Genomic DNA, 26,788 nt, shown 5'->3' on the forward strand with positions numbered 1-26,788 from the left:
CGACTTGCCCCCCCCCCCCCCCCCCCAATAGAAGTGCATGCAAAAGGAAATTGAAAGGCTCTTTTTATGGCACTTGTACTTCAACTGCAGATGAAGAGCCAAGCGATTTGTTGTTCTTTTACACTGACTCACTCATATTTCTTGCTGCCTCTTCAGCTTCCCAGCTGTATTTAAACTGTGTGCACTGGAACCAGAAATACTCTTAAAATTTAGTCATAGAAAAAAAAAAATTACTTATTTCTCATGCAGCAATAGGTGGTAGTTCAAATTTTGTGTGTGTGTGTGTATTCATACATATATGAGCATATGTTTGTGTGTATATAAATATATATATATATGTGTGCCTTAGTCCTAAGCTGATTGTGAGGGAGGAAGGAGGAGGAAGGAAATGAAAAGTAGGGGGACACTTTCCTAATGCTAAACTCCCCATATTCTCTGCTATTAAAGCACCTCTGTTTGAAGTGCTTACTTAAGTCTACTTTGTTTCACCTTACATGGGTGATCTCACACTGACAATGTTTGCTTGGCCTTGAAGCTTTCCAGAGAGTTTAAAATCCTTTGGTGTGTAAGTACATCCTTGGCGTGACACTGCGTGAAGGGAAGAGAAGGGGCTGGTAGCTCGTGCACCGAGTAATGCCGACCCCGCTGCTCAGCAGCTGTGACACAAAGCTGTCTGTCGGAGGAGGTCTGTGCTCTTCATGGAGCCCCTCTCTGGGCAGGGAAGGGGTATGCTATTAGCACATCAGTTGGGCAAAGTATCAGTTGAAGTATTTTCCTCACTCAGGAATTGTGATAGCTTTTACTTGGGTCAGATCAACTGAGCACAAGTTGTTGGTGTCCTCAGTTGACAGCTTTTAATGCACACAGGGTGCACTCCAAATCATGAGAGACATGCTGTATGTTTCAAGGGGGGGGCACTCAGGCATTCTGGGGAATTCTTGTGTTTGCTTTGCCAGTCATTTCTGTGGCCGCTGCTACAAGTACTTTGTTCATGCAAAGATATGAAAATCAGAAGACAGGAGCTGGTCCTTTGGGAGAAGGATTTCGTGCCATTACTCTGCCATGGGTTTGTGGCAGGAATTCCACAGCATTCTTTTTGCAGCGGTTACTGGGTCAATTTTTTACCCATTTCTACCCAGAAGTCATGATTTCTGGCTAAAATTAGTTGCCAATACCACAAGTGCTGCAGTAATTGCTCTTCTGTTTTTTTGTTTCATTAAGATCTGTGTTTGGTTCTGTTGTATAGTTAAGGCCTTTTAGATGCTTTTGCCATGCATATCTCAGTATCTTCAGTATTTAGAATTGCCAAGTGGTTCAGCTAGAACATAACCCATTCCTCACACCGAAGCAGAAACCAGTCTGCTGTAAACGACCCCAGCTGCAGCATTTCATGTTCCGCGTTTCTCACGTCTGGCTGTGGAGCCTTCTGCTTCGTAGCTGTCGGTTTGTGTTGCCCTGCCTGCGCCCGATACCCCTCCTGGGGAGGGAAACCTCCAGGCTGGCTGCTTCACACTCCCATCTCTGTAAAATGACACTGGAAAATGTTGGGCACGAACCCCAATAAGTGGGTGGTGGCATGGTGACTGCCATGTGACTTGGCACGTGAGTCTTCAGAAGGGCTGTGGCTGCTTTAAGATGCCCAAGTCAAAGTGAAGGCGACATGTTCGAGGTAGAGGTCCCAACCTGAAAAGCAAATGATATCCTCATTTCTCAAAACATCTGTCATGACAAAGCAGAATCCAACAAATGTAGGTGATGTATTTTGAAGTAACTTTGTCTCAAACTATTCAGGTCTTAATTTTAAAATATTTGCATTTATGATTCTGAATATTTAGAGGAAGCCACATTCCAGCCATTCATTTTGTAAACGCCCTTTTTCAGACTGTCTTTTGTTTTTACCCCCAACAGTTGTCTCTGGAGCACTGCATTTTCTTTTTTGTTTTGTCGTGGGTGTTTTCTTCTGCACAGGAGGAAGCAAAGCTTAGCAGCACATTGTATCCCTGCCATCAGAGGGCACATGGAGGCAGCTTGGGCTGTGGTGCCATCACGGATGGATGGTCTTCTTACCCAGTGTCTGACAGCCACCTGGGTCTAGGCATAAAAGCATGTGGCTTGCCTCATGGTGTGGCTTGTTGGCAGTACTTGGGGAAAGGCAGCAGGGTGTATTTTGGTGACGAGTGTGATATACCCCCTTTTTGTTCGTGAGGCCAAGAGGCAGGATCTGCCCATGCTCTTGAAATTGCATGATGTCATGCTCGTCCTGAAATAGCATATAACTCTGACTAAGAGGTCATGAGCATTTTTCAGCAGTGGCATTCCTTGCTGTTAAAATTTACCTTGAAGGCTGCCTGAGGGACAGCCAGATGCAGGTGCTGGCTTTCAGTATAGCTGCAGAGCTCTCCCTGCATAGCTACAACTCAGTCAAGTGACCTGCAACCTCTGGCTGCACTTGAGACTCGGCACAGCCTCGTGGCCCTCCTGCCTGGACCTGGGCATTTGCTCGAAGCTTTGGTGTCCTTGATGTCCAAGGTTGAACATCTTTAGGAGTGATGGCCAAGCTGGAAACTTCCAGATTTTCTCTGTCTACATCTGTCTCATACTTGCCTCTCCTCATCTTCCTGTCACTGTGCGTGAGACCTCCCAGGCTTTCCTTGCCACCAGGGAAACACGCTGCTGTCATTTTCCTTCTTTCACAGCAGGAAAACTGAGGCACAATAAGTCTCATTGTTGAAGGTTATATAGAAAGCTTTTCTTTAAGTCCCCTGGATCAGGAGCAGAAGGTAGTGCCTTAACTTCAGCCAAGTCTCATTTTTCTAGACAATCTGAATATATTTTCAAGGTCCAAAATAGGAGATTTAATTTCTCATTGTTTTTTCCTCAGCAGGTTAGGCCAAATTAATTTTGTCTGTTTGGTGGATAAAATGTATGTTCAAGCTGATGTAATGATTGGGTAGTGTTGTAAATGTCGCATTGTAGGGAGTGGTGTATTTTATATGGGTTTGGTTTACGGTTTCTCATAAACTTCTGCCAAGCAAAGTTTTGTGGTTTGTTTATACTCGCCATTAAGATAGTTAATACGGTAGGTTTTTTACTACAATAGATAACCCAAAAGGGCGCAGTCCACTTTGTGCTGATAATTAGGCATCTGTGAAGTAAAACTAAAATAAATTTGTGCTATATAGCATGGTAATCATGTTGTTCTCTGGTTTTGCAACCCTGTACCACACTGAGCTTAAGGATGAGTGCTCATCTCCCAGATGCTGCAAAAAAATAGTTGAAGTACTGTATCCTTTTTGACTCCATAAAGAGCTTTTTTTTTTGTCAATGGTATGTGGAAAACCTGACTTTTTTCTTAATTGCCTCCTCCAACTCCAGTCCAAGAAATCCTGAAAGGCTCTTAAAACTTGTCAATTTTTTCTAATGGTGAAAGCAGCATTGTATATGTGCCTGTTATGCTGAATTGTTTCCAGGTGAGCCCCTATGTTTTGAATTATCAGTCTTTTTCTAGCGTTTGGGGAAGAGGAGTCAGGCCTGACAGAATTGCTTTGCTGAGTAATGTGTTAGAGATCCTCACTTGACATGGAGGAAGCATACATTTAATTTCTTTCACTTTCCAGCTCTTTTTATGTCTTTATCTATGACTTAAGTGGTACAAAGATGTCAACACATGTTTTACTTAGTGTCTTCCCTTCAGAAATATCTGCGAGTTAACCTCAACATCAAATTAGTTACAATTGGAATTCCCCAGAGTGCTGTCATTAAATCAGGCTGTCACAAGGTGTGTTTAAATTGGCCATGGTCGTATAGTGCCCTGACCTGATAGAACAACACACTGGGTCCTCGTGGTATGTCACGCTACTGCCTTGACACAAAGTAGGCAGACAGGCAATTGGGATGTCTGCCTGTGGCATGTGTTTATGAAAAACGCCAAAGTCTAAATAGTGACACATAAGCAAGTAAATTTAGTAGTATACAAGAGTCAGGATAAGAATTTTAAGAGTCAAATTTAATGGGGCTTAGTCATTTCTATACTTGGAAAATTTTCCTTTTGCAAGCGTGGCTTTGACTAGCTGCTGCTTAATTCCCTTTGTCTGGGTCTCTGCGTGCCAGAGCAGTGGGAGATTTAATGCAGGCAAGAGTTGGGAAGCTGTTGATGTTTTAATTGTGAATGCAGGTGAAAGCAGATAAATACTACAAACGCCGTGGCTGTTCTTTAGTGTTCTCTATGCTCATGGTGTTCATTGACACAGACTGTCCAAAACACAAAATCTTCTTGCCCCTTTCTCCCCTTTACATCTCCGTGTGTTCATCTCACCCTTCTTTTTCCCCTGCTCATCTCTTTATCCGCCACCAGAAAATGCTTTTGGAAATTGTCGTGGTTTAATCCCAGCCGGCAACTAAGCACCACACAGCTGCTCGCTCACCTCCCTCACAGTGGGATGCGGGAGAGAATCAAAAGGATAGAAGTGAGAAAACTCGTGGGCTGAGACAAAGACAGTTCAACAGGTAAAGCAAAAGCCACGCACGCAAGCAAAGCAAAACAAGGAATTCATTCGCCACTTCCCATGGGCAGGCAGGTGTTCAGCCATCTCCAGGAAAGCAGGGCTCCATCACGTGGAACGGTTACTTGGGAAGACAAATGCCATCACTCCAGTGTACCCCCACTTCTTCCTTCTTCCCCCACCTCTATATGCTGAGCATGACGTCATATGGTCTGGAATATCCCTTTGGTCAGTTGGGGTGAGCCGTCCCAGCTGTGTCCCCTCCCAGCTCCTTGTGCACCCCCAGCCCCCTCGCTGGTGGGGTGGGGTGAGAAGCAGAAAAGGCCTTGGCTCTGTGTAAGCGCTGCTCAGCAATAGCTAAAATATCCCTGAATTATCAACTCTCTTTCCAGCACAAATCCCAAACGTAGCCCCATACTAGCTACTGTGAAGAAAATTAACTCTATCCCAGCCAAAACCAGCACAGAAATACAGCATGAAAGAATAGCCAGGCATATTTCTGGCCATTGCATATTAATTGACCACGGAGATTAAGAAAAAGCAACCAAAATGCTCTAATCTTCCTTATCTATTGCTCTGATGGGTAGTTTAGTCTCTCTGGCATTTGAACTACAGCTGGAAGAAACAAACACAGCTTGAACATGGAGAAAAAACTTGGCAAGACTAGGAGGATTAAGGTGGTGGTGTTGATGTGTATTGCCTCCTCCCATTTCAAAGATAGGTTTCTGTGTTGCATCCCCAGAAAGCCTTAATGGACAGGCTTTCAACAGTACGTTTCTGTTGGTGTCAGCAGCTGGGTGTCCTTCGTTTAAGTATACGTGCAGGGAGGCTGGCTTCTGACTGCTGGAGTAAACCCGTGCTGTGGCCGTGTGGACCCTGGGGTGTCAGTGTCCCCATGCAGTGGGGAAGTGCTGCACGGCTGAGGAAGAGTCAGGCCCCGAATGCTGTCTGGATATGGAGCGTTGTTGGTGAAGGAATCATGGAGGGGCCAGATCTTTCTGAGGTTCTTACTACTTAAATACTTCAACTTCTACCTGTTTTCTCACACTCGTATCTAGTCTGTAGTGTCATTGTGTTTCTTGACCATTCTTCCCTCCCTTTTCTCCTTCTCTTCCATTATTCTTACTGTTAATGTTGTCTTGTGGCACTGAGTCAAAACTCTTAGGCTTATTTGGAAGTCCAGCTCTGAGCCCAAAAGATTTGTCTGAAGAACATAGAAATGGGATATCTGGAGTCCTTTTGACATTTTTGCTCTTCTAAAGCTAAAAAAGTGTTATTGATCAGGAAAAAGGAGGGTGCCGAGGCTAAATTCTTCATTGGAAATACGCTCACTGGAGGAAAAAGAAAATTAACCTTTTGTCTCTGTTGAGTATTCATCTGTTTTCAAGCCATCTTGTCACTGATATTAAAATCAACAAGTTCTCATTGGTGTAAGCTTTTTCATTAAATTGGAAAGTCAATTTCTAAAATTTCAGTGAGAAGTGCTCCAGTGGGAATCTCTGAAATGATTCCTTAAAAAAAACAAACCCAAAACATAAAAAAAAAAAAAAAATCTACCCCCTACTCTCCAAGCACTTGAGCTAGTAAAGCTGAACCAGACGTGAAGCTGGACAAAGGGTCTGTACTGCAGGTTCTGACTTAGCAGGAAATGACTTGCATTTGGATGGATAAAAAGATTTCCCTTTTTCCATACTGTGCAGACTGAGCTTTAGGCTGTTCATACCCCTGAAAATTTAAGGAGCACTGAACCTTGTGCCAGCAGTGGTGTGCGAGTTGCAGTGGTTCAGGGTCTTCTTGGTGGGGAGCTCAGTCGTCCATGACACAGGAGTACAGAAGGGTGCAGCCAGAGGCAGTATTCTCATCAGCTGTCCTAATACAAATTGTTCCTAATTGGGAGTCAGTGCCCTAAAATGAACACTAGGAATTACAAACTTGCTTAAGCGTTTTTCTTGCTTTTTTCCCCTCCTTTGAAGTTTGCCATCAGTATGGGTTAATGCCAATTATTGAAATAGATGAATTTTGCACTACATGAATTGTTCATCACTGAATTGGTATTTTAGAGAAACTGAATTAATTTGGGGAGGGTAGCGTGGAAGGTGTTCTGATTTTTTGCAATATAACATTTCAGCTAATTGGTCGGAAGTTCATATTTTCCTGATTTTTGTAGTAGAACTGTTAGAAATGGAACTAAAGTGCTTCTCACCTGTACAGCTTATCTAAGAACTTCTGTGGTTTTATAAGTATTTTATCAATAAAACCTAATTGCTTTTCTTTATAAATTAAACTAGGCATCACCGAATTGTAGGCATCATGTTACTGCCTATGTTGAATAACTCCAGAAGTATTTTGTCCTATTCACATATTTTATATGCTGTTAGCATATTCTGTGTCTCACATTCTTTCATTAATTGGGTTTGTCTCTCATGTTGGCTGTTACTTAATATTTGGGTAGTTTATGATATATTTTTAATAACAATTTTTTTCCTTTTTAACATGGAGGTTGTTAAAATAAAATTCAGAAAGCATAGAAACACCAGAGCATTAATGACTCTAGAAAGACTGGTAAGTTGGATTTCTTCTTAGGACAAGTAAAGTTAGAATGGAATTGATGAAACAGCACATTGCTTTGAGAGGTAATTACTGCGATGCTGAGCTGGCAAATCCAATCACCATTTGAGTATAAAGCATTAACTGAAGTGATGGATGAGCCTATGGGTGGAGAGAATTAATCTAATTGAGGAAGCAATGAGTAGAAGATAGCCAAGCTTTCATGACCCCTGATGAAAGCAGTTTGGTAGCTGTGCAGGCTACCTATATGACTTAAGTGAATGTTGAGCTTGTTTCAGGAGGTTATGGCACCAAACCTGTACATTTAGTAGAAGGTTGACTTGCAGAGAAGGGTTAAATTTTTTTGACCTCGCAAAACAGAGCCATCAGCTGCCATGTTTTCCTTAAGTAATAGGCAAAAACTTTATAAGCAAAAATTTTAAGTTGTCACTTGTAATGACTTTTGATGACTGAAATGTGGGAGGGAAAGGTTCTCTATGTATATTCATGTAGTAATCAACTCAAGAAACCCTTCTGATGTGTCTGCGAGATGTTCTGAGAAGTTCTTGTGACATCATGATATATACCACCCCATTTCAAGCCCTGTACTATTTATAATGCATGAAAAAAATGGGAAGTGAGAAATTTACAGCTGGGTTTTTCAACACATATTGTCACACCAGCATGACTGTGTGCCAGTGCATGCGTAGCTGGATATCCCTTCATAAAGTTATCCAGCAGTTCCCGCTCTATTTTACCTTTCAGTGATACATGTAGCAGTAGTTTTTGTGGTCTGCACTAGAAGAGCTCAGCATTGGGGTGGTTTGTGGAAATTTAAGAATTGCACCTCTTGTGAGGCTGTGCTATTAACAGCACAGTGTAGTAAAGCATTTTCTGTAGTAAATACTTTTTTGCCTTCTAACAAAGGCGACCCACTTCGAATACATGGGTGAAACAGGAATAGCATACGGGGGAGTGGGGGGGTGGGTTCCTGGCAGAAAATGTTTCTAATCTTGAATGCAAATGTTTTGGCCTTGGTTACATGACAACAAGCCCTTTCTTCACATGGGTTCTCTATTTTGATCACTTCTGAGGAAAAAATAACACTAAAAGTGTGACCTGAGTGAAGAAGAAAAGGTTAAAACAATAAAATGTTGACCTGGAGAACTGGATCTATGCTTGCTTCTGCCATGAAAGTCTTCTGCTAGGCTTGGCATGCTGTGGCCACCATAAAAAGCTTGGTACAAAAGGTGCTGCTTTTTCTTCTAACTGCATGAGTGGAGGTAATCTGCTCTGCAGAAGTCTTGGCCTCTTGCAGCTGCTGCTGGTGGCAGCTGTATTTTAAAAGTTTAAGATGGCATATTCTCTGAAAAATGTTATTCAATGTCTTAAATTGAACATCCAGAGTTATTACATACTTCTGGTATTTTTTTGTCCGCTTTCCCAATTGTAAAACAAAGTTAGTCTTCCAGTTTTACTCTGTTGTTGTTGTGTGAGGGTACCAAGATGATGAATTCCATAAACAGGGCAAGTACTTGGTTTGGTACAGAGTTCACACGGTCTGCCTCAGATAAGCTGTAGGGTAGCAGGCTGGACAAAGAGACACTGAATAGTCCATTCTGAGTACGGCAGAAGTTTTGTGGAAACAAACATGTTGTAACAAATCCAGATTTTTCTGCTGATTGTTAAGCTGGCTGAAATAGGGCTGCGCAGGTGACCTTCACTCTGCCTCTTCCATCACATTCAGTCTTAATGCATTTCTGATGTCAGGATTTTGAACTTAATATTTATTCAGTGTCATCAGGCTCACAGAGCCTAATTTTGTGTGTTTTCAGATATGTTTACTTTTCTAGTTTTTAAGTTTCTCTTTAGCAAAAATAATCAAAGTGAGAAAGAATATGGGTTAAACATAGTATTACCCCATCCTTCTCTAAAATTGACATACATCTTGCTGAATCCTCCATCTTCCAAAGAAAACTGTCAGAACAGTAACACCAGCAAAGACTTTGTTTCATAGAGAAAACTACATCAGTTTTGAAAAAGTATTCTTGCATATCAGTCAACAGGTACCTTTTGTGAATGCACAAGGTCAAATGTTACATGCTACCTCATACACCCATCTTTCTAAGCAGGTCAGCTGTGGAAAGAAACTTCTAATGGTATAAAGTATACCTTCTTGTTTAATTATGGGGAAAAAGATAAATGTATCTGTTGGAGGCAGTAGGGCAAGGAATGCGTGTTTGGTTTTTATAAATGTTCTGTTTAAAAGTTAGATTAAAATATTTGTAGTGCAACTTTTTTTGCTTTCTATCAGTTAATGAAACCAGGCACATTTTTTGTATTGTTTTTGTATAAAAGGTTAAAAAAAACACAGTAAAAGGAGCGAGACAGGCTGCTTTTGAGTTCTTAGACCTTATCAAACAACTGAATTATGTGCTTCAGACTGTGACACTTCTTGAAATAGCTTATTTCAATATTTTTTTTTCTATTAGGAAATGTGAAAATAAACATAATTGCAACCTCTTCAGTAGAGGAAAACAAAAAGGAAAATAATTAGAAGTGGCAAAATGAATGTCTGAAAAATGCTAGGCAATATCAATTGCTTGTCCTGACTTGCTGTGCAATGGAAGGTGCCCATCTGAGTTCTAAAAAGTTTGTCTCTTAATAGGTGTTTGTATGTGTCTGAATATCATGTTATTTCTTTTTGTTGTGAGATACCTGATTTACTAACCTAGTATAATCCAAGCCTAGTGAAACTAAAGAAGGCAGTTTTTAAGCAGTTTGTACTTTTGTGGTCACTTAACAGATGAACCAGAAACACTATTGCTGAGGTCCCTTGTGGGTCAGACTTTCAATTCTGTACATCACTGATTTTTCCAGACTATGATGCCAATAAGCCATTTAAAAGATCAGTTACATAGACTGGAGGTCTGGCATAACCCTTTTCTTTCCTGGTTCTGTGCCTAATCTCACAACTGCAGTGCAGTTTAATTCTCGCCCTGCTGTCCATTCCCACCCCCACCATACTTCAGGAGAATAGACCTTTTTGGTATAACTCCCTACTCCTAGACTTTCAAGGTGAATGCTGAAATCTTCATTTCACACTTGGTTTTGACTTCCTTTCCTCTCTTCTACTCCATGCAAAATTACTTTGGTAGTTCTTGTTTAAATTTACTACCTGGATACTCAGTTTCACATAGTTAGTGTACTCGACTTAGTCTTGAAGTTGGCTTGTGTACCAAAGCCAAAGTTAAATAACAGAAGGTACAATGAGGTGGGTGCTCATGTGCTAAAGTGCATTGTTGGCTTAGTTTTTAGCTTTAAGTAGTTCCTGTGTTGACTCATGTGTTTAATTAGCGGCTTAGCGGCACCATTCAGAGGAGTGTGCTGGTGGGATCAAACCCGGTTCCTGAGAAATCTCGTCCTTTTGTCAGAAGAACTTTTTCCAGCATGCAAGGTTTGGAAAAATGTTAGGTGGAAAATACCCAGGCCTCTGATGTGCAGGTTTGTTGAGGGAGAGTTTGGTTTGTTGCCTGTTAGCTTTCTGACTTGCTTGTAACCAAAAACCTGGTAATTAGGCCATCCCAAATGCACTCATCTTCCTGTTTGGATTCCGAGTGTGTGTCCTACTCTTGTAGTTTGCATTGTGGTTTTGTTTTGCATTGTCCTTTAAGGCATTAACTCTCACGGCATGTAGAGGTTCATGGTTGTATCTGTCCATTTCCACTCCCACAGTTAAGAACTTTGTGCTCTGGAGCTTTCCTGTACACAGGGATAAATAGGTATCTGTGCTCATCATTAATCATCTGCTGGAAGCAAAGCTAGACCTAGGCCGAATACTTGACAAGCCAGTCCCATCACATGTTCCCTGGAGCACATTTGGGGGAGCTGTAGAGGCTATAGAGGGGTGCGGGTTTTGTGCTTTTGGGAACCTGAAGCCCAAGAGGCTGGAAATCGGGATGATGGCACCTGCAGTAGTAAAGGTTATGGATGCATAAGTTACTATCAGCTCAGCCTGTTAGGCTGAAAGAGCACAGGCTGCAAGTTACATGCAGCAATTGCTTCTCCTATGTTAATTCCCACAACTGTCTAGAGCCAACATATATTGCCTTCCTCTCTGTTAAATTCAGATGGTGATGATGACAATAGGGCTTTACAAATCTGTGAACTTGTCGGTGCATCAAGTAATTTTTTTGAGCAGCCTTTGAAAAATCCTGTCAGCAGCACCACTAAGCTAAGGTGAAATGTCAACAATTTCTTGTAAATGAGACACTGTAGTCTGTAGTGCTAATAAAACCCTGGCTGGGACGGTATCAAGGGAATATACAGAAAAAGCTGTCAAGGTATCGTGGTTCCAGGGGAAACAAGACCAAGTCATGCCTGTTTACCAAAGAAGGTAAAATGTGATAATAATACCAGGAAGTAAGCACACTTGCTACATATATTAAATAAAACTCCAAGACTTCTGTTGCAAACAAAGACAGTGGGTAGACTTCACGTATTTTTAGTATTAGCAAAAGTATGATGTCTTGTAAGAAACATGAAAAGTATTAGCATCCACATTCAGTTGGTAGTAAACATTTGTTTGAAAACAGTGGATTTAAACTGATTACTAAGGTGAAAGGTGAAACAGCACTGTGGTGGTGCTAACTGAGAAATGTGAATGGTACCAGAGCACTTAGCATGACAGAGAGAAACAGCTCTGCAGACAGTGCAACAGGGAGGGTTTTGCCCCCATTTGAAGAGTTGATGCTTTATGCTGGATGTTGTAGTATAAGTTCATTCCCTTCTCTGTTATTCTCCATCATCCCTCTTGCATGCATGCTCTCTGAAGAAGAGCTAGGATGATAACAGTGGTTATCATATCATATGCTTAACCAAGCATATTTTTTCATGTTTTTTACAAGACGTAGTACCTTTGCTAATACTAAAAATACGTAAAGTCCACCCACTGTCTTTGTTCAGAACAGAAGCACATCAAGATGCAGCATTTGTTTATACTAAACCTGCATCTTCAAGCATGAGGCTCAAAGTCCCCTGATTGCTGACAAATACTGGGACACCTCCTCCTTCCCTGTGGTCCCCGGCCCCTGAGGAGCACTGCTAACAGACTACTTGGCATTGTTGATTTTTCTCATGCCTGTCATAACCGTGGCCTCTTGAGGAGATGTGGTCATCTTCTGCTTGCACTGTTGAGCAGTTACTGTGATTGACTCTTAGGAGTGCATGAATTAGTGGGTAGCTTTGATATCTAATGTGAAACTGTTGCTGTTGTTACTGTTAGGCTTTGCTAGGATACGTCCCTGACTGTTGTGTATTCGTGCCATTTGGTGTGTTATACTATGTGGTATAGATGAGCATGATTAAACCATCAGAATAATGCCAGTCCAGTTAGTTTCTGGTATTTGGCTTCAGGAAAGAAGCTTGTTAAGAGAATGTAAAACACTTCATCTCCCCATCCTTTTCTCTTTGGAAGACGGTACTATAGGGGAAGACGCTAACTCATCTTTGTATAAATAAAAATAAAATAAAGTAGACAGCTGGGAAAATAATTACTTTTAGAGAAAACCTGGCATACTTTAGAACCTGAGTATAGCTCCACACTTCCATACAAGAGAGTTTTTAAAACTGTTAAATACGGAAATGACCTTCTAAAGCCTAATTTCAGGTGTCTTAATTCTATAAGTATATAGCAAGGCTTTCAATTCCATTTAGGTATCTAAATCTAAGGCAAAACCACTTCTATTTTCATTTTTCCTTTTTCTTGAAACTTGCAATAAAATATAATCCTGTGAGATACTACTCTTGTGATTGAGTCCTGCAGATTATGTTGCTAGCCAGAAATATGATTTTTCTAGGAGTGATCAAAACAGTAGAAAGAATATTCTAGAATATTTTTGTGCAAGCTTTTTAGAATATTTTCAGGAGCCTGATCCCATAAACTGTTATAGTCTTCCATCACTTCTGGCTTTTTTTATGTTCTCAGATGTCTAGTTCTTCAGCAAGCAGCAAGTCATAAAGGGGATGTAGGTGGGGGCTACCTTTTAAGTGTTTACTTCTGGTGAGTTACTGGAGAGGAAACCAGGGCGCACTGTAACGGCAGGCGCAGCCAACCAGTGCACACAGAGAACTGTCGTCTTTCGTCCTGTCCCCTTCACCATCACACCCCCCAAAAAAAGGGAGGGGGTGCGAGGGAGGAAGCTTAGCTTGGCTTTGATGCTGAGAATTTCCCAGCAGATTGCTGTGGACTGACATACCTGAGTTGATTGCTTTTGTGTAGCTAAAAACAGATGGATATTGGGTGCATGCATACAAATCATGTTTGAGGTGGCCTTCCATGTGACTTAATTGATTTTACTTTGTTTCATTAGGTTGTTTTTGTTGTTCTTTTTTAACTTCATAAGCTTGCCACTATCTGAGAGTGATCATTCATGTGAAAGGAAGAGGAAAAATAATTGCACTTTTTTTAAAGCATGCTGTGTTTGTAGCTTAGGTGAGAGAAAGACAGAGAGCAGCTTTCTTTAATGTTGAAAGGCATATGGTGTCTGATGCTCTTGATCAAAATCTGGATGTCTTATACTCAGTGTGCCTTGTTTAAATGTCTGTAGCTAGCCAACACTAGAAGCCCCTTAACCTGGAGATCAGAAACAGATACTGGACTTTACAAATCCACCTCACTCTTGCAGTTGAAAGGTGGTGTACGTATAGCATTTATTTCATGCTCATAAAAAGGTGAAATACTTGATAAGAAAAATAAAACCAGAAGAAATACATTGTTCAGAAAGGAGTTTCTAAAAACAACATTGGAAATTTCAGATATACTGAAATTAGATTTCCAGGAGAAAACCGAACAGTGGAGATGGTGAAATTTCTAAGCCAATTCTTAGAAATAAAGAAAAATTAAGAGAAGAACTCAGTGGTTTTGTGCCCCTTCTTAAGTCTTTCTCCCATGTAAATGGAAACGGGTCATCCCTTACGCAGACTCTTCTGCAAGATAGCTTTTACCACATCCATTTGTATAACCTACCTGGGCTTCCCCCAGTGGAAAGCTTCACTATTACTTTAAGTCCCTTGTGTTTCTGGAGGCCAAATATTTTGGGGAGAAGGGAACAAGGGATTCACTCTAGTTTGTATAAAGACTTAACTTTCTTCTAGTAGAGTCAGGCTTGTGGCATACAAAGATTTTATCAATATTTCTTAATACCCTATTAAGAAAAATCATACTGTCCTCCTTTTTGCTCTGAGTTCACTTGCACAGTTGTAGTAGGCAGCATATTATGAAATGAAATATTACAGGCTTGGTCTCAAAAATGAGGTGAAGGAGAGAAGTTGTTAATTTCACCTAAAAGGCTGTTCAAGCATATGTGATGCTATGAAAAAGATGCAAAACCACTTGTGTATGAAGGTGACAAAAAGTCACTGCATGCTTGAATATTTAAAGATCATTTATTCATTAGTAGCAGATTTCAAGTAGAAGATCAGATTCAACAAACCCAAAACCTTGCCACAGCTGGGCACTGAGTTAGAAGGCATTTCAAAAGCAACAGTGGCAGTAGCCAAGCATACATTTTTTGGCCTGTTTCCTATATCATTCAGAACAAAGAGTAACCCCAGAAAATTCTTGACACACTAAGCCACCAAATGCATTTGATAGTCAACTTCACTATTTCCTCCTATCGTCCAAGACTGATTAAAGTCCTGAGGATTTTAGGCAGCTATATGAATTTAAAGTACTATGATGGATAACAATATTTAGCCCAATAGTTTGATATTTCTTTGTGAGAGTAGGGGTGCATGTGTTGCCATTCTAACACACGTCAGTACCATGAGTCTTTTATGGAGGCCTTACACATCAGTTGTACAGCAGTGTTGGTAGTGCAGAACATCTCAGCTGAGCTTGCTGTGCTGGAGATAAAACCTCAAAGACAAAAACTATCAACAGTCAGCTAAGCGTGAATTGCAGCATCATGTGTCAACTGTCTCTGTCCTGTCCTTTGTGAAAACAGACAGCTCTGCAAGCAATTCCATTCACACAACGCTTTTAACAACAGAACAAAAAACTCAGCAGTCAGTGTAGACAATTCCCCGTCAGTTCAACGCTTGGTAGTCCTCTGCAAAAGGCATGCAAGGTAGTCCACAGCTGGCCTCTGGATGAGGTGTCTCCTGGGTGAGCAAGTCCTGAGGAACTCTCTTGCTTCTGCATACCTACCAGCTGAGTGCATTTTGCGCTAATTTGAGCTTCTTTCAAAATAAAAATTGATTTGTTGACAGTAGCGTGGAGCAAGCATGTTTGGAGTGTTATTCAGCTGTCAAAATATTGTATTGCTGATGGGTATTCTTTTGCCATCCCTGTGCAAAAGGAGGAGCTCCAGTCTGGCATCTTGCTAGTTTTCTCACTGCATTGCTAATGTTGACTTTTGGGGGGTTTTTAGCATTTCTGATTTTTTACTCGTTGGGACGTTCTGGAGTCTCTGATTCTTTCTTTTTTATTTAAAGGGGAGGGAGGAAGATAGAGAAACAGGTATCTTCTTGTCTTTACAGAGTTTCTGAACTTGTTCTCTCTTGTTATCTTGAAATCATTTTGTTGCTGACACATCATTATCATTTTCTTCATTTAGCGATGATAAAATAGTAGAAGAACAACCAGAGGAAGATGAGGAGCTAACCGTTGTGGAAGATGAAGATGCTGATGATGATGATGATGACGGTGATGAAATTGAAGAAGAGACAGAGGAAGAGTATGAGGAAGCAACTGAAAGAACTACCAGTATTGCAACCACTACCACCACAACTACAGAGTCTGTGGAAGAGGTTGTCAGAGGTAAATTCATGGGCATTTATCTTGGGACTGGAAAACCGATCCTGCTGCTTTGCATGTTTGCCCTTTACAACAAAAAATGTTCCAAACAGCAAAATACCCTAAGTTGCAGCATTGTCGTGCTTTGGCTTCTGTAATTTTCACATTGAATCCCCACCCCTTTCCCATTACAAATATTCTTGGGAGGTGTCTGTCTATGAAGTGTGGTTGTTGTGTATGATGCAGATGGAAGCAGAAGGGTTGGTTTTATTTTAAAGTAGCACTAAATAAAATTTGATGCAATATGTAGCAAATACCACAGCAAAAGTATGTGTGTGGGTTATCCTGTGCGTGTGTTGTAGAAGGATAGGGAGTGTCAATTCAAAGCAGAAGGTAGCACTAGCTGGTTTTGTCTCTTATATTAACAGCAGTGATTAGTAATTTTGTGTGATTTCTGTTAGAAACCTCTTTCCAATATTTCTCCATGAACTACTAATTCAGTAAAATTAAGTGAGTTTAGAAAAAACTATGCAGAAAAGTGAACCTAACTAATGAGTTGTATTGGGGGGGAGGAGGAAATAGGAGTGCATTTCCCAAAAAGGAAAACATGGAGTGAGAAAGAACACTTCATTTCTAAAATCTGTTTTTCGTGTTATTTTGTAGTTATTAACATAAAAACAGCAGCAATTGGGGCAGTCGAGAAATGAGGCAGAAAATGTCTGGCCTGGCTCCTTTCCTCTCCCCTTGCTTTCCCACCCCCGCCTCTGGGGATGCTTGGGACTGAAGTGCCAGCAGAGCCCCCCATTTTGCATGTGGCAGCATCCTTTTCTCTTGAACTGTGGTGCCAATGTTTGGCAGAGCAGGTGTGGAGCAGAGGGCTGCCGGCTACGATTCATCACACGTGCCAAGGACAGAAGGGTGCCCAGGGTATGCTTTGGAAAAAGCAGAGTTACTTCATTTACGTTTTTCTGTTCAGTCTGCATGCACATAAGCTCGCTAATCAAAAGCGCTAATGCTTCACTAAAATCACTTGCAAATGTTTCTTTCTAAGGCTGGCAATGCAGTCTTGTGCGTTTCTGTCGTATATAACTGTGTTGAGTGTTTTGCTCAGTTATTGGAAAGCCATTTCAGTGAGGAGGGGGTGGGAGGAGATTATGTTTAAATCTTTAAACCAATTAAATATATTTCCATATGTGAGCTTTCACCACCTGGGGATAGAATGTCCCGTTCTCGCCGGTAAATGAATATTGAGAGAGAGAGGAAAAAAAAAAAAAGCAGTACACTTGACTTTAATGGGATTTTGGATGAGTGGAAATGAGGACAAATTAGGTAGAACGTGTTTCTTTACTGAGGTTGACATTTCAAAGAGGTTAAGATATTTAGCCTTCAGGAAAGTAGTGTGTAATAATATGAATGTAAAATACAAGAGAGATGAGGCAAACTATTGAAGCCACCTTTTAAAAATCCTTTAGAAATGTATACACGTGCTAGCTGATAATGAAATGCTATTGTCCTCTTTTTCCCAAGTCTAAAATTTCCCACCTTGGGTGACTGTCAGTAAAATACGTGTTGCTGCAAGTGAGGTGAGGGCAATCTGTTACCAATGCAAGTCTTCAGCACAGTTCTGCCACAGCCCTTCGGGCTTTCTGATCTCCAGCTGTCCTGTCGAGACTGTCCCTGAGCGTGTGTAAATGGCATCTGACAGAGCTGCACTATGCAAAATGCTTGCTTATTTTTAAATGTAGAAGTGTCCAAATAACTTAGAGCCTTGGCCCTTGCTTTTACTTCCCTTGCTGCACTTGTGAGAAGGCTTCCTACAGGGCCCCTGTCCTCCTGATGCAGCCAGCAGATCCAGCATAGGAACTTCAGTGGTGAGCATCTGCTGTTGTCTTGCTGTTGCAAACATCTGCTGTTGTCGCTGTCAGTGCAAATGAAAGAAGCAGAGGTACCTCGTAGACAATGTATGTATTAAGAAGTGGTCTATCCTATGGAGACACCTTGAAAGCCTTTCCAGGTGGGGTTAAGTGTTGGAGTTTCATTCTCATGGACGTGAGCTCTGCTCAGGCTGCTTTTCCCAAGTATTACTAAGTGCAGTTCATAAAATGTATCCTAGGATGCTCTTCACAGACACTTTACAGCCAGTTTTATGTATGCTTTATGAAGCTGTGACTAATATTATGTCATTAGCATTAAAGAGCACAGTGAGTGGGTTTGTCCAATTTGAGAGGAGTTGCTTGTCGTGTGTGAAATCAACAAAGAGCAGCTCTTCAAAACCATAAATTAGGATCTAAATTTGGGCTGGTCGTGAGCCCTTTCTCCCCCAAATCAATGGAACGATTGCCGTCAGCTAGAAGTAATTGAAAAGCGTAAATGTGATGTTATACTTTAAAGATACTTGAGCTATTGTACAATCAATTTGTCAGGCAATTTTATTTCTATGCGTATTTTAATGAATCGTGATCAAAGTAGCCATAGCAGAACTACTTGCAAACTTATTTCCAGAGAATGGGAGAGGTCATTGGCACGAGGACAATCTTTTCATTCAGTTTCTGCAGCAACCATATTTTGACAAGCTATAGTGTTTATTCAAAAATGTGAATCAATTTTTCCTAGCATGGTACTTGCCAGTATTCACTTTCCTGCCTTTTGTGAAGGATCATCTCTACTCTTAGTTCATATGGAGTAGGGCGGCAAACCCAGTTTAAACTTTGATACACTCTTGCTGAAGTTCAGATGTTAAATCCAGCTGATTGCGGGTCTGATGTTGCAGGGATCTAAAGAGTGAAATTAATGTCAGGTCAATGTTTTTCACCTTTCATCACCGGGAGATGTTATCACTGAATTTGTGCTGAAGAAAGTGTGGCTTGGTTATGAAGCTCTGCAGGAGAACTTTGGCTCTTGACTTTTGTCTCTATATGGAGCAAAGGAGGTGACTCTGCTGCCAGGATTTAAGCAAGGGAGCAGTTTGATTTCTACTGCCATCGTTGCAGCATTGCGAGTGTTACAGAGCTGCTCCCAAGGCATCCAGGCTCCAGGTGATTCTTCCAGTGTGTGACCAAAGCAAGCAGGAGCGCTGCTCCCCATCATGCGCAATTGTTTGTGATTTCATTTCTGCTGTCCTTCAGCACAGTAGGTGACGAGAAAAACCAGTCTCTCTTGACGTACAACAAAGAATAAGCAATTTCAGCTTAGTGCCTCCCATCAACATAGCAGTCAGTCAGGTCTCATTTAAAGGAGAGCAGCAGGGTCAGCGCAGCAGCCTGGCAGAAAACACTTGGCAGCTTCTTCACATACCTATCAGCAGATATGGGGGATTCAGCAGCATAAGCTTGACCTGCCTTGTCTAGCGTATAATGTTGCCCTTTAGCAATTGGTTTTGCTTTCTGTAATTCAGCTGGATTTCTTTGAACAGTTAGGAAAGAATTTAAGCAGTCCTGCTTGACGTGACATTTTGACTGTGTCTACAATCTGGAGTTGCAAGCGAGAGACCATATGCTGGTTTCCTAGCAAGAGAAAAGTAGCCTGATGTTTGTATGGTAGCTCTTAGCTTTATTCATCTAGCATGGGGTTTTTTTGCTGAAGATTTTTATGTCTAAAAGACTTTAAATCCATTCAGTGACAGCTGCCATCTATTCTAAGGCAAGGGGGGTTAACCCTGATTACTAGACCTATCAGCTGTAAATTTGGGGATAATATTAGTAGCATATGCTGGATTAATTGGGCTTTTTTTCACCCTCCATAGATTTGGCCCGCTTTCTTCTTTGAAAGGTTATTATCTTTCTTTCAAAGTAGTAGTTCCTTGTTCTTCATTTGCTTCAAGACTATGCAGTATACTTTAGTTGGAAAAAGATAATGTGTGATCGTATTCCATATTAAGATCCATAGGTTGCTATACGAAGAGTACACATTATGATAACTCTACTTTTTTTTTGTTAGGAGATCTTCATTAAGAATGATAATCTGCTCTAACATATGAACAAGAGCTGATAAAGTTAACCTAATGGATTTGCATTAAAATGACTGATAGCTTTTGATAGACATTATAATTTAAAGCACAGCTATTCCACCATGATATAATACTTCAAGATATGTTGCAATTGGAAGAAATCTTCTTTTATGATCTAGTAATCTTGTTGATGGAAAAGCAATATATTATTATTATTATTTTGGGTCAAGGGCAAAGGTACCAAAATACTAAACACAGTAATAGTAGTGTTTTATGTAAGGTTGGAGAGCGGAGTGTGGTTTCATTTGAAATATATCCTGCCAGAAGAAATCCCCCAAGAATCTGTTTCCCTAGAGAAAATGTTGTTTTACTATATTGAAGCAGTAATTAATTGAATATTTTGTTTTGCTGTATAAAAAGACTGGAATGCGCTTTTGTGCTAATCTTCACATTCACTCACATATTCCTTCACAATGTTAGCATAACCATGATGTTATGTGGAAATGATACCTTTTCTAAAATACACATAAATTATGAAATTTTATTGACCTACATTTGAAATCAAGCTGGGCTTTTTGTTTGGATTCTGGCCATCGGTAGTAACTATATGGCACCTTGGTTCAAAATGTAGTTGTGTTGTGCACAAGTAAATAGAAAACGTATTTTTACGTATTTGTTCCACTTGGGAATTATAAGGCTTTGTATTCTAGCCAAGTATACAATTAATTTTTTTTTTCATATTCCAAATATTCCCCTCCAGTAACTTAAGAATAAACATTAAAGAGAGAAATTCAATCTCAATTGCACAGGATAGAAATCACAATTTTAGGGTATTTAACAGTTTTAGAAGAGCTGTCCTTCAGTATTGCATTTAGAAGTCATCATTTTGCTTTTTTCTTTTAACTTTCTCTGTAGAAAGTATTTTGGCAATTTTGTAGCTTGTGCACCAACTTTATTCCTAGAGCATGTGCCAACTTCACAGCTGTCTCCTCCTAATTCCAAAAACCTCTTCTGAAGTCAGCTTTTGTCATTGAATACTCAAACTAAAGTTTGGCTGCCTCTTCTAACCATATATTCAGAATGAGGAAGTTTGTTTCAGTGAAATTATCTTTAAATATTCCCTTTTGATTAATTCATTGAGCAAAACAGTATTGTGCCTTTTTGGAACATGAACAGCATAACTAAAAGAAAAACAGAGTGCATTTACTCTTGTCTAATTTTTCTCAGCTAGTTAAAAAATGGAGACTAATATGGGTACATGTGTATTAATATCCTCAAACTATAGCTCTCAGATCCTGAAGACACGGAAGCCAAAATTACTCCAGTTGTAATATTGTATATACTACCGCATGATAAAGTGGAGCATATATGTCACAATACGTATTTGAGAGGTTTATTTCTTTGGCCTCACTTGCATTAATCAATTACTCTGTTCTTCAGTGAAATATCAATGGTAAACTGTAAGATTGTGAGCCCATATACCTAAGCAGCTAAGTGGTTTAGGTCCTTGTTTAAGACTTGTTCAGGTCCCGTGTGATTATGATACACAATTTAAACTGACAGCAACACAGACAAAGCAAACACATACCAGTGCTAGTGAGTTGGTTCATACCACCAGTATGATTTATCTGTATGTACTTGACAATATCAACTTCAAGTTTGAAGGGCTGTTAGTACAGAAAGAGTCATCAATACAATGTATTTTCCATTACCATGGCTAAATTAAAAAACTTGTAATATTTGTAAGCCACCATGACGGCATCTTTCTACTGTAGCGTTAGGATAAAGAGGTTTTTCAGAGGTGTAAACTAAACATAGGACCCAACTTCCAAGACAGGTCAGAGTTGGTAGTCTAACTCCTCCTGTTTGTCCTTTTTTTTCTTAAATCTCTTCAAATTTAATTTCTGGTTTAAAGTTTGGGACTGACTGTGCCAGCATTTAAATGAGCTTAGTTCTCATGATCATGTAAATAAATTCAAATCCTGAAGAAAATACTGAGTAACCTTGATGTTTACAGTGATAGAAGTATGTAAATGTAGTTTTAATTTCCGTCGTCGTCCCCCCCCCCGCCATTAGAAGTTTAAATTCTGTTTCAGATTCCTCAATTGAAAATGTTGTTGTTCACAGAGTAAGTGTTAGTCCCATGTGGAAAAAAAAACATGGAGTTGAGATTTTGAAATAAAGCAATTATAGTTTCACTTTGATTTGAAATGGGTTTTCTTCAAGGAACAGAAAAAAACCAATTTATATGGTAATGAAAAAATTTAAAATGCCATTCAGAACTATATTTTATATTTCCCTCTGTAAAAACTGATCATCAAAAGTATCTAAAATGTTTGCACATAAATTCTAATTAGCTCTACTTAGAGCATTTTGGTAAGTGAGTATTTATGGAAGTACTTTGTGTAAAGCCACTATAAATCAATGTCTGCATACTTGAAGACTGTGTATTTCCTAGGGTGCTGAAGTCTGTGCTTTTCAAAGAAAAAATAACATAGTCAGTGCCGATGTTTAGTGTAACTGATTAGTTTTCAGTATATCACTATAACTATTAATTTAAAAGCAACTCAAAAAGCTTTGCCACAGCACTGTCCTTTAGGGAATGATGTACCTGCTTGGTTAGAAACAACTCTTCTAGCATCAAGAGGCTGGAATAAGTATAAGAAGCTTGGAATGAGGAAAGTTGAATTATACTTTCCTGATTATCTCAAAAAGAATTTGCCATTTCAGAGAAGGAAGGTATTGGCAACTGTAATCTTTGGTTTAGGCCACAGAGAAGATAAAGAGAAATTTTACTATTAAAGAAGGAGGGTTTCAAAACTGTAAGAGTCTGAAAACAGAATTTAGACCACTTATGAACCTGGGTTGTGGCAAAGGCTTGTCCTCTTTAATTTTAGCCAGTTTCATGGAGCCATTGGCAAAAATGCATCTTTGGAGGGGGGTGAGAGTGAGCAAGTTCCTTAAACAAAGCAAAGCTCACCATTAATGCTGTACTGGATACAAATTATTTGTGGTATCAAGTAAAATTGAATTACACAGTTGCAAAAAGTAACTCATCTTTTAATCAGTTTTCAGCAATAAGATTAATATATGAAGCAAAGACAGCTTTGAATTTTTTGATGAATCATATAGCAGTTTATGCTGCCTGCCTGCTGCTAATATCTGAAAATACCGTGGCTCATCCATCATAGGCATTAATTGCTATACTCAGTACCAGTGGAAGGGGAAATGGTATTTGGATTAATAGCCCAAGAAAACCTGTTGAATTTCCCATCTTGGCACTTCATTTCCCCATGTTCTCAGGTGAGGTGGTACAACTGAGGGTCAAATGCAGTGGCTTTTTTCTGTAAGGACAAGATACGGAGAGGCATTGAAGGAACAACTGGCCCACCAAAAGGAGTGATGGGACCACTTCCCAGGCATTGAAGCTGGTTTAAAAATGTAACTTTGGCCAAAGCAGGGGTGAAGGAACAATACTCTGAGCCCTCCACAGAGAACAGGCAATGGTGGACAGTGACGGTGACACTGGGAAAGGGATGACAGCAGCAAGAAGTTTCCTAGACTGGACCAGCAACATGCTTCCCTTAAACACAGCAGTCATGCAACAGTAACCCAGAGCATTTGTCTCCTCTCTTGTTTAATCTTCATTTGGGTCATAAACTGTTTACACAGTAGACCATTTCTCTCTGCAGTGAAATAATTGCCATTTAGGTCTCACCAATAGCAGTACAGTTGGCTGTGCAGACTGGAGGGAAGGATGTCCTTCCACTGCCCTGCACTGTCAGCACCAGCCTGGTGGGAGATGACAGGTCAGGCAGGAGGCAGGTCCCTGGCCACAACACTGGGCTGCAGTGCTTCAGGCTTGCTGTTTTTAATATGTTACCCTGTGGTTTCCTGAAAGCTTGTTCAAGTGCATCTTCATGAGTATAAATGACTTTAGTTTCCAAAGAGCCAATTCCTTGTTATCACTGGCATCAGTTATTTGATGGGCAATTACCTTTGCTTTTGCACATGCAAAAAAAAAAAAAAACAACTCTGCTGCTATTTCTATGAGAGGAGTACCTATAGGAAATTTCAGATTATATCTGTGAACTGGTCGCATCCTGATAACATTTAACAATGCGAAATTAAATAAATCAGACTTTATAAGAGAACTAGTATTTGAGGGAAACCTAGAAGGCGCTTAACTGTGTGGATAGAGGTCAGCCCATAGCCAACATTAACTAAGAAAGACTGAGTTGTTGAGACCTTTGTGTTTTTTGAAATGACATTTCCTGTCAGCAAAAATTCTCTTGATTATACCTGTCTCTTTAATGTCAAGAGTCACTATTCATTTTTAATTGACACATGGCAGCTCTTCCAAGGCTGTGCAAAGTTGGCTTTACATGAAGATTTGACTGTATAATTGGACAGCAGGGCTGGATTTGATTTTAAAATAAATCAGAAGAAACACTTGTATACTAAATGTGGTCTATAACTAATTATATGCTAGTATACAATTAATTTTAATTAATGTGTTGTGCAATTAAATATTCTTACTTTGTTTTCTCTTAAAGTAAAAAAACCCTAGTATTCCTTCACCCCCTGCTATTCCTTTCCCCCCTAATTACTTGGTACAGGATTGTGACATCTGTAGCACATCCTCGATGGTTGTGTACACTTGGATCTGTTTCTCTTAGATCAAATGTATGCTCCCTGAAATTGATTCCTGACATTGTTTGTAGATACAATATGTGAATACGTTCAAGACATGTAAAATTATACCTGCATTATATATTTAAGGAAATGTAGGTATACACTGACTGCCAATGATAATTGGATATAAAATCTGTTTATAAATAGCAGTGCTCCTGGGGAGAGTGAAGTGATAGATCAGGACAGACTCTGAAAAGCAGGATTCTTTGTAGCCAGCATCTGAGAGGTGATGAACATGCAGGGCATTTTAAGTGCTAATGCACTGATATTTCTTCATACCTTGCAACCCTTAGGGATCTGCCACAAAACTCAAATATAAGCAGAGAATTTAGAAGCCTCTCGTTGAACATACCAGTTTGCCTATGCAGTGCGTGGGATGAAAGCAAATGAGGGGTGTATTGGTGTTTAACATTATGTAGATTTGAAACGACTTATGCAGCATGTTGAAAGATAAAACTGTTTTTGTCTGTTTGGAACATTATTGGTAAAGGGCTATACGTTTACATGTGTAATTGGCTGAATTCCAAATTGCAGGCAGAATTTGCTTTGTCTTCCTTTAATTTGTGTGGTTTGGTTCTTCCCTCAGGTTTTCATGTGTTGCAGGATGTAGGCAGAGACTGTGGCAGCTCACAATGAACACAAACACAAACTGGTTTAATTTTTTTTCCTGTATATATTCACTGGGGATGAGATTTCCTCCCATGGATGGGTTAAAGCTACAGCAGAATTTTATATATGTGAGCCCTCGAACTATGAATTAAAAACCCTGTGCCAGGCAGCTTGCAAGAGGGAATTTCTTTGGCAGTGACTATATATAAATAGGTGTCTGAAGAGAATTTGTTTTCGTGTATAACTCATTAATGTTTTGGTTTTGTTTTTTTCTTTTGTACAAGTTAGGAAACCTTCTCGATTTGGGCAAGAGGGGGGTTAATATAGCTAAAAAACAACAAGAAAAAAGGTGGCTCTTTCTGATTTCAGATGTTCCCCTTCCAGACAGGTATGGAATGGAATGGGCTGCTTGGGCAGGAATCTGCCTGGGGCCATTGGCAGACCCCGTGGACAGCCAGTGGTTGTACCCGTCTGGCCTGGAAGCAGACGCAACTTCACGCTTGTACCATTGCCACCATGCTGGAGCTTTTTCAGGGCAACACCCCTCAGTGCCTGCAGGTCAAGTAGCTAAAAACATGAAACCATAGGCAGGCTAAGGAGTCTTAGTGGTACGCATCTGAGTCAGTTCAAGATTTACCTTCGTTGTCTCCGGGGTGGTTTTCCGGGGAAGGGTTTCCTGTTCCCTGAAACACCTCCTTGGTACATTGCCTTCCTCGCTCGCGTGCGTGGACATTGAGAGGTACCTAGTTAAGAAACTGAGACAATGCTACTTACATGCTAAATGTGGTTCCTCCGGGTCTCCTCTGACTAGAGGTGTGCTCTGAGCAAGCCGAGACTGGTCCCTGCCGCGCGATGATCTCCCGCTGGTACTTTGACGTGGCCGAAGGAAAGTGCGCGCCCTTCTTTTACGGCGGCTGCGGCGGGAACCGGAACAACTTTGACTCGGAGGAGTACTGCATGGCGGTCTGTGGCAGTGTCAGTAAGTGCCCCTCCACGCCTCCCTTGCTCCCGCATGGTGGGAGCAGGCCTGGGCTCACACTAACCCCTGGCCGCGGTCTGTCCAACACCTCCGCTCACCGCTAGATCCTCATTAGCCTCTCGCTAACCCAGCATGGTAGTGGGCGACTTCTCGGTGCTGTAGACGGGGGTCTGCAAGTAGGTAGCTGAAAGCCTAACACTTCTTTAGACGAGGCCTTTACACTCACCTTCTCTTAATTTTCTGTCAAAGCGTACTGACATCTTGTCTGTCTCTGTGTGTGCATATACAATGCATGTGCAGGAAAAAGCACAAACTTTAGGGAAGCCTCAGGTAAGTTTAAAAATAGTTCATAGTTTTTACAACGTATTTTCATGTATTATTTCTGACCTTTTTTAATCAAAGCAATACAAGCTCATTAAAATAACAGATTGTTTATTTCCAGATTTTTTTTTCTTTTTGTTTGTTTGGTTTTAGTTTGACTGAATACTTTGTGTGTGTTTGCAATGAAAAGGGGAGAAATGACATTTGATTTTTTTAGGTTTTCCTGAGAACTGTGATGCACGTGGATGTGAATCACCTCCCACTTACTTGTTTAACATACCATATGTTTTAATAATCGTTTTCCCTGAAGAAAGAGTGTTGCACTGTGATTTTTGGTTTGAGAAGGATGGCTTTGTCCATCGCAGGATATTGAAGCTGATGAATCAGACACT

General features: G+C 40.4%; 1 protein-coding gene across 3 annotated transcripts in view; it reads left to right on the forward strand.

The window, feature by feature from the left end:
• Positions 1-26,788, forward strand: part of APP (amyloid beta (A4) precursor protein) — a 232,634-nt gene that overhangs the window by 114,686 nt on the left and 91,160 nt on the right. For 2 of the 3 annotated variants that reach the window (XM_010585305.1, XM_010585306.1), the window contains exons 6-7: positions 15,668-15,870; positions 25,908-26,075. In XM_010585305.1, the coding sequence (XP_010583607.1) occupies positions 15,668-15,870; positions 25,908-26,075 (371 nt within the window). The remainder of the gene's footprint in view (positions 1-15,667; positions 15,871-25,907; positions 26,076-26,788) is intronic. The other variant, XM_010585307.1, reaches the window with a different exon arrangement.

The sequence above is a fragment of the Haliaeetus leucocephalus genome, unplaced genomic scaffold (genome assembly GCF_000737465.1).
Source record: "Haliaeetus leucocephalus isolate CR32 unplaced genomic scaffold, Haliaeetus_leucocephalus-4.0 Scaffold93, whole genome shotgun sequence".
Lineage (NCBI taxonomy): Eukaryota > Metazoa > Chordata > Aves > Accipitriformes > Accipitridae > Haliaeetus > Haliaeetus leucocephalus.